Source organism: Plectrocnemia conspersa, unplaced genomic scaffold, assembly GCF_051122295.1.
Source record: "Plectrocnemia conspersa isolate PC_06_02 unplaced genomic scaffold, ASM5112229v1 ptg000005l, whole genome shotgun sequence".
Taxonomy (NCBI): Eukaryota; Metazoa; Arthropoda; class Insecta; order Trichoptera; family Polycentropodidae; genus Plectrocnemia; species Plectrocnemia conspersa.
In genome coordinates, this window is record NW_028277169.1 from 27,530,843 (window position 1) to 27,543,144 (window position 12,302).

Below are 12,302 nucleotides of genomic sequence, written 5' to 3' on the forward strand. Positions count from 1 at the left end.
ATATGAGTAATATCTAGAATTTCATCAATTACAAATGGTTTTTTATATATATTTTTTCTTCGTGCAATTGCTTGTTTCTCGTCTTTTAGCTTGACAGTGATTGTTATAAATAACTTAAAAATAAAAAAAAAACGAGCAACAGATTATGCAGCGATACATCGGAATAAATTTGACTACCTGCGCTGTTAAACTTTGTTTTTAAAGATATTAAAAAGTTAAAAATAATAATAAAATAATGAACAGTAAAAATCTATTATATTTAATAGTCAGACGGTGTTTAGGATCTCATGATAAACAAAGATTTAGAAGGGTTATGTTTATTTAAATGGGAAAAATAAATCTCTACAAAATACTCAATTGAAACGTACCTTAAAAAACATATAATAAATTACTTTTTTACACGTACATAAATTACGCTCGTTGCGCAAATAAACATGACAGTTAATTATTATAAAATGCAATTATAATAGTGTAGCAACGAGAGGCCAGACTGAAGGGGAGACTGCGGTACAATCGGCCTTTTGTCGAGTGGCGCTATTATTATGCACGGTCAGCGTGAAAAGAGAATACAAATCCGCGGCCCTGGACCATTCACATCCCCCGAGATGAACTGTCATCCCTCGCTCACCATTGTCCGACCCAGAACCGGTTTTTCAATGAAAAGTTTTTAATTCGTACGCCCGCTTCACATGAGACTCATCGGGTTATGAATATTGAATTTATAAAAAAAGTGGTGCAGAAATTCTCGCTCAACATGAAAGTGTAATATTTTTAACTGGAAAGTTATTATTTATTATTTTCCGTTTCATAAATGATTGATACTTATTAATATAATTCATTATATTTTGATCCGTTTGATATTTCTGCCTTTCTATCAAAAACTATATTTGTTCGGCCAGATAAAGTCTGGCATTGTTCAAACAAATTATTCTATTTACAAAATTACAAACTGTCTTGATCAAATTGTTTTCTCTCGTCACGGTGACACAACCGGCAATTTGCCACTTACTTCCAGTCATCATAAAAAGAGAATCATCAACGCGATGGCTCGTGCCCAGCAGCTGCTCATTCATAATCATTCACCTTAAACGATTATTCATCCCTTCGAATTAATACACTTTTTATAATATAATATATCTCTGCAATCCCAAACAATGAAGACACGCTTTCATATATAATATGTAGATGTATTTCGCCCCGTTAAGAAGACAGGCTCAACCCCTTATGGCTATTTTTTCTAGACAAGGTGGAACTGAAGGGTTGCTCTTGTCCATTTTTTATCACCACTATTTAATATTATTATAATATATAATTGTTTGAGATCTTACTCGGACGTGATTGTCAGCTCGTGGCTGGCACGGGTCACAGATTTGATCTTTTATCCTGTTATCTGCATATAGGGGTTATTAAAAGTGCGGTCTTTTTGTTAGAGGGTCGCTTCTTTAGAATTGTTGTGGACAACCCCTTTAATGTTTTTAATTTTATCGTATGTAAAAATACCATTCATTTTTCTGTAAGAAATTGCGTACGCCAGATTTTAATGTATATTTTTTTAAATACATGCTGACTTTTCAACGAAAACTAAACGACAGATGTCACATTGACACTCGAACATCATTGACAAATTAACAGACCGTATGCAAATTGCAAAATGCTTTCGAGAGCTTTTAGGGTTTAAACATCGTGAAAACTTCAACCTCAACCCTTTCACTATAGATAGATATATTGATAAATCATTTATTTAATAATTTTAAATATTTTTTATATATAGTCTTATCTGATCATTGAATAATTGTTGCAATCGAAGCGTTAACTGTCCGCGGGGGTCGAACGTGACCCCGGTCCATTGTCCGAGAATAACCCTCAACGGACTGGGGTCAGAAAGGGGTGGCAATCTTTTATGCCATCCTGGCCGTCTGCTCTAAAGTTTATTTCTCTCGGTGGGTGGAAAAAGCTTTCAGCTGTCGGGGGCGAGTGGTCACATTTTTGCATCGGTCTCTCTCGTTGCGGTAATCCCAATTAAATATTCAAGTCGTAACGTATTTATAATTGTTGATATAAATATTTTACAATTTCGCCTATTCATTCACCAATATTAAATAACTATTGATATTATTATTTTAAAATTCATATTAAATAAAAACGATCAATAATATATTAAAATTAATGTAGAGCGAAAGTGATTTTGAGTTGTCTTTTACTTTTAATTGTAGTTCTTTTTATAAGTACATATATTTTCGTCAGATGTTTATAAACAACACTTTACAATGAGTTGTAAAAAATAGCCGCTATTGTATTTTAGGCAAATAAAAAGACACGAATATTATCTTTCTTATTATATGTTAAATATATCATTGTTGGAATCTTCGATCTCTACAATAATTTAACGCATATTTTTCTTGCATATGACAATAAAAGATTTTTACAATTTTGATATATTCAAGAAGATCATGTTCTACCAAAACTTTTTAGTGAGCGATTGGTTTTGAGATGTCCCTTACATATTATTGTAGTTTTCTACGAAAATATTTGTTGTCAGAAGTTTGTTAACAACACTTTTCAATGTGCTATAAAAAACCGCTATTGTATTTTAGTCAAATAAAAAGACACAGATTAACAAAATATAGCATTGCTGAAAAACGCATATTTTTCTTTCATGTGACAATAAATTTTTTTTTATAATTTTGACATATTCAAGATCATATTCTACAAAAACTTTTTATCGAACAATTTGTTTTATTAAAATATTTAGATAGTTGTCAGAAGCTTTTTAATCGACTTTTAGTATTATTATATTATGTGCTATCATATTTTATATTTTTTAGTAAAAATCTGTATTTTTATATGATATATATTCAAATGGATGTTGAATCTGTGATAAACTGCACTCACGTTTGGGGCGATAATGGATTTAAACAACACATGTTGACAAGTGTCGCTATATTAGTTTAAAATGTTTTTTCTTTCATCCAATTTGGGGTGAAAATCCCATCCCTCACTTACAAGCATTAAATTGAATTCCTCTTAAAAGATTTATGGAGCGTAAACTAAATTTCTAATATTTCTATCAAATTGACCATAATACGATTAAAATATATGTTTTTTTATGTATGTATAATAATATTCGCCCCCACGATAATATCGCTAAGTATTTTCTCCCTGACCGCGACATGTTTCTTTTAAACCGTGGGGTGTGACCGTAAAAATACCATAAAAAATGACATGATGGGGAGCCAATATTTGCTTCGGATATTTACATAATTAGATGGCGTCACTTTTCTATTATCGACGAAAAAAATATATGCGCCGTTGAAAATCGCTTATTAAGCCTGACGCACACACATATACACATTTGGGTCGTTTTATGGTTTTTCCGACATTTTTTACTCTGCTCTAAAGTTGCAGGGGATCATGTCTGAGAAATTGTTATGCGGATGTCGTACGCTCGGAATTATACGGGGGAAAGCCGACAGTCACATTAAATCTGAGATTTTTCTATGTCAGATATATGTATAATATATCATACATCATAAGTTAAGGTGTTAAAATAATAAATAATAAAACAGTCTACAAATTCTTGCATATACTAAATTTACTCAATTAGTTTTTAATTATCATTGGAACATATAAATCGTTTCCATATATTAAATAAAAAAATTGTAGGTATTTATATTTAATTTACATTGATTTTAATTTATTGATTTTTCTTGTACTAAAAAAAATCATAATTATAATATTAAACCCAAAATTTATAAATGTAACTATTTTATATTTTTTACAAAATTTTTTGGTAAAAAAAATCATATGTATCATAGTGTCTTATTTTATGAAATTTTACATATGGTGTAAATATGCATGAATTTATAGTATGGTTTAAAATGTATTATTAACACAAGATGTAGATATGTATATTTAAGTATGCTTAGATGTGTATGTTCCTTTGTTAGCGCCTGCCACTATCATCTGTGGTCCAGCTACGGATGTCTCCAGCTTTTCCGGTTGGAAAATGCTCGCAGTTTTTCAAATGCACGTTTTTCCTCGCTCCGTGTCCCTCCAGGCGAACATGCACTTACCTAAATACGGTCACGGTGCACCTAAACGCATACGCGAAATAATTTATCTGGCTAGACTAGTATAATTGCAATTGATCTGGAAATTATTTCAGCTACGAACTGCGCTCGGCTTCGTCCGAACAATGAGCAACAATCAAGAGCAATCAGAGTCCGTTCAGTTTCTCGGTACGTGTAAAACTGAAAGAGTCACTCCTCTAATCGCAGCCTTTTTTTAATGTTATAAAATATATTTTTTTTTAAGAGTTTTTCTCTGTCCGGATGTCCCCGCAGACAGGAAACGGATGATATAGTCCCGGACTGGCTAGTCATAAAATATGACGATGTCTTCTTCGAGGGGTCACTTTTGAATACACTCGCTTTGAGAGCGAACCGTTTTTGCATGCACTTATATATAGTGCTTTATAAGGTGACCCAAAATTATAATATTTTTATAAGTATGATAATATATAAACAACATAGTTGATAATCTTGAATTTTCAACTACAAGAAAAATATCCTTGTGTCAAATGCAATTTATTGACATGATTAAAAATAACTCTTTGGTTGCTGAAATAGGAAATATATATATAATCATTGTTTGTATAAAACTTAAAAATCTAAAACCAGCAGATAATTTATTATGGAAAGTAAATCGCTTAAAAAGAAATAAACAGAAATTCCACGGTTAAAATCTGGAAATATCTTAGCTGACACTTTTTCTGTATCGTACAAATTTACTAAAATCACTTGAAAACTGAAAACGAAGTAAATAGATCAATATGAAAAATAGGAGCATCCGCGGTAGATAAAGATTTAATTCGCAAAATAATCTCACGGATATTTGTTATTAAAAATGTTATTAAAAACTTGAAAATGTCCTGGAATTGACAGATTAGATAACACGTTGATTAAACACCTTCCTGGAATTTACATTCTTTACTTAACAAACGCCTGCCTATCTTTCGGATATTTCCCAACCGTCTGGAAAACCGCTAAAATTCATCCGATAAAAAAACCTACAAATCCGATTAGTTATCGCCCCATAAAGAGAATCCTTATGCGTTTAGAAGAATCTTTGGGGAATAAAATTAATAACGAACAATTTGTTTTCCGCAAAAATCACTCGACAACACATCAGCTTAATAGCTTAACAGAGCACATATGCGCTAATTTTAATATGAAAAAGAGTACGGGTCTTTTAATGTTCGATATAGAAAAAGCTTTCGACACAGTTTTGTATATTAAATGACGGTTTGGTTCATAAAATATACAAAAACAAAACCCTTGACTATTTGCTACGCTTAATACGCTCATACCGGAAAATCAGAAGCTGTTTTATTTCACTAAATAATGAACACTCAATCCCGAATTTGAGCTTAAGTTCCCCAGGGTAGTTTACTCGGGCCGTTCCTATTCCAAAAATAAAAACAATACGCGGACGATACAGCTATTTTAGCTAGTGCTCACTGTTTAAACCAATCGCGAATAAAATACAAAAATATTTAATAAATATTTAAATACCTGGACTTGTACTCCAAGCTTTAATTTAATAAATATATTTTGAATTTCGCACTAAAGGGCTTGCCGCCATCATAGCCCATAGACCTATATTTAGTAAAAAAAAAAACACAATTTTCACAATCTGTATAAAATTAATTAAACCCATTTTAACAATGCCTGTCCGGTGTAAGTAAGCCAGTAATAGCATTTTCTAAATTATAAGTCATTCAAAACAAAGCCATAAAAATCTTTAAAAAATGCATATTAGCCTTCAAATACCTACAATTAAAGAACATTCATTTTCACACCAGAAGATATCATAAAAATATCTCGAAAAACCACACTAACCCATTAATCTTGTGTATCAGTGACTACGATAAAATAACATTAAATTTAAATACAAGCACATATTGCTTTATAGGTTAAAGACGACATATCAATAATTCCAGTTCTCCAATGAAACCCTAACCCTTTGAGTAATAAGTTAATTTATACACGTTTGTAAATCTGTTTGTTGTATACACCTGGAGGAGAGTTAATTTTACGTATTTTTTCATAATTATTACCGTTATGATTTATTTATTATTATTATTTTATATTGTGTTTATAGTCAATTATAGAAAAAAATCAATGCTTTATAACTTTTTATTGCTTTGATTTATTTTACCACATTTTTGTATTCGTATGTTTTAATATATTAATTTATTTTACATATTTTTATATAAAATTCGGCTTATGTGTGGATTTTTTATATAAAAAAGTGGCTCACAATATTTATTATAAATTTAATATTTTTTGTGATTTTAATTTATTTCGTACTCTTTAATTTAATATTATTATTTTATTTTAAAATTATTTTATTATTTTATTAAATTATTTAAAAAAATATATAAATAAATGTTTTTTATTTATTACTTCTTCTTGTATAGAGTCGTTACCGAGCGTTCTTACGATTTTATGGCTTTTGACGTGAATTTTTTACTTCTGAGAAGTGATAATTATTTTTGCGCTCTCCTATTGACTAAAACTCACTTTGAAAATACTTTTATCAGCCCTCTTATGTACATTATAAGTCCGTAGTAATATCAGTAGGGATCATATTTTTTAAATATAGTATAATATCGAAATGCAACTATGGAACAATATGCGAGATGCCACGTCTATCTGTATTTACTTTGAGAGATGAGTTGGCTTAGTTTGTATTTTGGACAATGAAAGTTCTAAAACTATAATTATTTTTAGAACTTTCATTAGGTTAGGTTTGGGTTTGAACAGCAAATGGACGTTTCGAAACTGTTGAATTGAGTATCATAGACAGTTTGGAGTAGCATATAATTTCACAAACGCAGTAAAATATATTTTTGCTAGTAGAAATATATATCCACTGATGAAAAAGTATTTGGACTTTTCACTAGTGAAAATAAACCTATCACTGTAAAATTTATATATCGCATGTAAATTCTTATCTGTCTGATAAATTATATTTTCACCTGTAAATATATATAAATCTACCGGTGAAAATATAATATGTTTTAATAATTTATTTTACATATTTTATTCCGATATGATTTCACTGAAATGATATTTTAAAATAATTTTATGATAAATTTAGAACTGTTTTTTTAGATTTTTTTTTGAGGTGTCCAGTTTTTTCTTAGGTCAGGGCAAAAGTAGGCCAGTCAGTGGTCATTTCATTGTATTTCATGTATTCATTGTATTTCATGCTACTCATTTACAGTCGTTGGATATTTCCTCCCAATATTTTATATGGTTCAGAAAGCAATAAAATCAACAATAATTTGCAAACAAATTTTAACACAAACGGAGTTGCATCAAAAAAATACGCTCTGTTCTTTTGATTAATGATGCTTATTGTGAAATTATTTTATAGAAAGTTTGTGCTTTTGAAGGCAATGTTCCACTCCTTTTATTTTTTTTGTATGTATGAAAAATCGCAAACAACTAGCTTAGTTCGGCAGTATTTATTTTTTTATAAATATATTCTTAAAATGATTTTTTCCAAAGTTGGGCCCCAGGAGTATGTCTTGTCTCGACAGGCCTGTGTATATATATATATATAGTTTATAAACTGTACTCTTACTTTATTTATAATACTATAGAATCTTACTCGATTACATATTAAACTATCAATAATGAACATACGCTTTTTATTTCATACATGTTAAATTTATTTTAATATTATGTTTTAATTTACTAAATATTGTAAAGGTACGAAAATTTTATCGTTTCGAATTCAATGTACGCTCCCGTGCAATATAATAAAAGAAAATCACAGTCGTATACAAAACCGAAGTGATATTAACGTGACTCACACCGCGCCGGCAATGTAATTTGATTCGAATGAGAAAAGTTCCAATGGGTTGTGTAATAGAAGTTTGAGAGGTTGTGGCAAGTTTTCAGTTTTCACCCCCGTACCTTTTCGAGAGTGAGGAGGGCTCGGCCACCGTCCGCAGGCCTCGCCATTGCTATTAGTCTTATGGGCCGGCACACTGTGAATGCTAAATAGCTTCCACCTCACCCCGAAAAGCTTGAGTAATAAGCCCATATTATAATATATATTTTTTATCTTTGCAGAACCGAGCAACTACGTATGTTCCACGTGCAAGGCTAGAGTGCATTCCGCGTGGAGATTGCTGCAGCACGTGCAGCACTCGCACGGTGTCAAAATCTACGTCGAATCGCCCGGACCTAGTGGTAGCAGCCATAAGGGCAATCACAGTTCTAGCAGTTCTTGTTCTACCAGTTCATGTTCCTCGGGAGGCACGGCTCCGCTGCCTCCACCTTTAAGACATCACCCTCTGCTGCCTCCGCCTCCTCCGGATCTACACACCCCGTTCGGTGTCGGAGGATTACTTAGAATGCCCTTAACTGCAAATTTACCACAATTGAGTCATCCGCAAGGACCTCCGGCGCCGTTGTTCAGTAGACCTTCGCATCACGATCATCGGTTTCGGATGGAGCAACTGGTGTCAGAGCAGTTCAGGCATCATGGATTGAATCTGGCTGCTGCCGCTGCGGCTGTGGCCGCTGGGAATCTACCACCTCATTCGCCGTTCCCTCCGCCGTCAGATAGACCTCCCGCTCCTCCGGCGCCGCCCAGAGACAGATCTTTACCTCCTCCCACCCAGCCGTTATCTATGGAACCACAGCTGGATTTTTACTCGCAGCGCTTGCGGCAACTGGCCGGTACAACCAGCCCGGGGGCGGCCACAGGCAATTCAAGCTCACCTAGCCCTCGGAAGCACTCTCCACCGTTTGCTTCCCCGTCACCATCTCACCTGCCTACTACACCGGTGACGAACAACAACAACAATACCAACACCAACAACAACAACAACAGCAACGGCAGCAACAGTCGGCCTCAGAGCGTCACTCCGCCAGAGAAACGCTCAGAGCTCTCCGCGGCACCGACGAACTCTCCGGCCATCACCACCACGCCTCGTTCGGCTTCAACGCCGCCCAAGCAAGCGCTTTGTTTAACAAATTCTTCCGATGAAGCGATACACACGTGCGAATACTGCGGCAAGAAATTCCGCTTCCAGAGCAACCTGATAGTACATAGAAGAGCCCACACGGGAGAAAAACCATACAAATGCTCCGTATGCGATCATGCATGCGCCCAAAGCTCAAAATTAAAACGTCACATGAAGATCCATAAAAATTCAGACGACGCCTCCAGCAACGCCGGTTCTATTGAGACATTAGACGGCGAAGAATCAAACGATGAGTTGGAAGAAGAAGAATTAGAAGAAGAAGAAGATGAAGATGAATACCAAGAAGACGAAGCTGAAGATCTCAGCGTGCCTTCTACTGGGCAACCTTCGAAGCCGCTCAAACCTTTAAATCATCTGACGCAACCGCCTGTGAGTGCCGCTTCTTTAGTAGGCGAACTCATGGATAAATTCGGTCTGTCTAATATAGCCCAATATAGTGAAGCCTATAAGCAAGCGCTGCAAGAATCTGGCAATGCTTTGAAGTGGCAGTTGGCTAATAAAGATAGAGATAATAATAATGGTTTGGGAGCCGTTCCTCTTGGTTCGCAGGAGAAATTGAACGGTTTACCGCCTACGTCAGCTCTGCGACTTAAAGAAGAGTTTGCAAAAAACATGCTTGGGCAGCCGGGCCCGGGCGGGCCGCCGCACCCGCTCTTCAACCCCTTCGAGAACCCGTTCGAAGCCAGCAAGAGGATGAAGCTGGAAATGGAAAGGGGCGAGGGTTGGTGGCTGCCCAATCTGCATGGTCAGCGGCCACCAGACAACATTTTCGAGAGCCTAAAGCCGAGTCCGAACAGCCTTCTCCAGAATCCGCTGCTGAAGAGCAAGGAGAGTAGACGCAACGATACGTGCGAATACTGCGGAAAAGTCTTCAAGAACTGCTCCAATCTGACAGTGCATCGGCGCTCTCACACCGGAGAAAAACCTTACAAATGCGAGCTATGCTCTTACGCTTGCGCCCAAAGCTCCAAATTAACGAGGCACATGAAAACTCACGGGCGATTGGGCAAAGACGTCTACAGGTGTCGCTTCTGCGAGATGCCCTTCTCAGTACCTTCCACCTTAGAGAAACACATGCGAAAGTGCGTAGTGAATCAAAGCAAAGGAGGAGCACCCCTCGGAATCATATCCGACGATTCGAGCGTCTGTAAAGAGGAAGCCACGTGACTCTTTCCATGGGGTGGTTTTCGCCTGCCGCCCCCAGCGCCGCCCAGTCAAATATTTTGAAGAAGAATATCTTCAATATCGCCGGAGGCTCGGTTGTTGAATTTTTAGTTTCCTAAAAAAAACCAATAGCACCCGTAGTGTTCGTTAGAGCGGTACGAGCACTCTAATCTAGTCTTGGATAAGCGAGTAGCGGTCGACGCCGGAGATGGTCTCGTGAATGTATAATTTTTTGTGGGCATTATCTAGGAACAGTATACCAGTTTCGAATTTTTACTTAACTAAAATTAAGCAAGTGGTTCAGCTAGTTTAGCCAATGTGTGTTGTTAATAATCGATAAGTTAAGGACTCGATGGTAATGATGGTACCATACGTACGTGTCGGATTTTACAAACTATTTACATATGTATATATATATGTGTAAATGTGGAAGGAGAGTTATTATGAAACTTATGCCAAAGTTGTATCCGTTGATTTTTTTTAAAGCGATCACTCCGCGAGGGGCGCTCGATTAGTTCTCAAATTGTTGTGTATGTATTTCCTACTAGTGATAATAATTTTAATTTAATTTATATTAATGAAAAATATGTTTTTTTATGTAAATACTTTGATACGCGCAATTATATATTTAAATAATTATAAAAAATAACTTTAGTTTGTAATTATTATCGAGAGAATGTTGCAAAAATATTATATTAATATGATTCATTGACATCCATTTTCGCAATGTATGCATATATTCTTATTTTATGTTGTACAACTTCAAACGTTAATTTTTGTGAGACTGATACACGATTCCAATAAAATATATGTTTTACTGTCGAATTGAACTTAAACATTGTCAATGTAATTCCATTTTATTGATGTCGGTATACGTACTTAATGTTATTTAAGTTTAACTAGTGTCCTATAGAGATTCGACATATTTAAAAAATGCTCAAAATTAAATCAAAGAATACAAAGTGATCAATAAAGTGATGTCAAAATTTAATAAAAAATCTATTATATAATATAGTACAAATATAATATGATATATATATATATAAAAATATGATTAACTCGAATGTTTCTTTTAAAATATTATTTCATATATTTATTTTCATAAAAAATGCAGAAAACACTGTTTTGAGAGACAAAAAGTCAATCGTAAAGAGATCTCACCGTTGATCACTTTGTATTGGTTTTTCTTTGAACATTATATTCCATTTATTTCCTTTTTTATGTATACGCAATTTTTCCATTTTTTTATACTACGATTATGGGATTTTAAAATAATAAATAAATAAATTTAGATATATTTAAAATAATCTCTATTGCCAGTATTAATATGTATGTGAAAATATTTTTTTATAAAAGAAATTTTTACCATTAATTTTATTTTAAATCCCATGTGTTTCGTTGAACCATGTAAAATTTAATTCCTGTTTTATTTGTTTTCATTGAATAATAAAACTTTCATTTTGTTATATATTTTTTTATTTTATTTATTTCCTATCCAATATTTACTTATGTGTACTTCGCCGAATCATAATAAAATACATTAATGTAAATTATATCGAGAAACTTTGACTAAATAATATTTTTAATATGAAAAAAATACATTATTATTTACTATAATAAATATACAGAATCAAGGTTTCACGATCGAGTCTATATTTTATTTTGTAAATGAAAATCGTCCAGTGATAGTTTGATTTTTTTTATTCTAAACAATTCCGAATAATCGCCCATGAAAACTATTTTTAATCTGAATTTTACTAGACTTACAGGGTTCGAAGAATATAGGAGATATTTCATAGAACATATAAAAAAGTAATTATAAATTATGCATATATGAAAATAATAAAAGTTCAAGTAGTCTTATTAGGGAATATTAACAATAACTGAGTTTTTCGTTCGATATCCTGTATGCTTGATCAACAGGGTAAATGAAAAAAAAATGAAATCATTAAGTTTCATTTTTTTATTTTTTAATGAAAAAAAATATCATTGAAATTTTTTTCACGTGATAAATACCTATATAAATATAAATTATACATAAAGTATAGTTTTAAAAGAGATCTCGGATAAT

At 33.5% G+C, this 12,302-nt stretch overlaps 1 protein-coding gene across 2 annotated transcripts in view; it reads left to right on the top strand.

Annotated features, from left to right (window-relative positions):
- Positions 1 to 11,174, top strand: part of Cph (BCL11 transcription factor chronophage) — a 61,921-nt gene extending 50,747 nt beyond the window's left edge. For both annotated transcript variants that reach the window (XM_088185906.1, XM_088185905.1), the window contains one exon: positions 8,148 to 11,174. In XM_088185906.1, the coding sequence (XP_088042032.1) occupies positions 8,148 to 10,234 (2,087 nt within the window). In that variant the 3' untranslated portion in view covers positions 10,235 to 11,174. The remainder of the gene's footprint in view (positions 1 to 8,147) is intronic.
- The last annotated feature ends 1,128 nt before the right edge of the window (positions 11,175 to 12,302 follow it).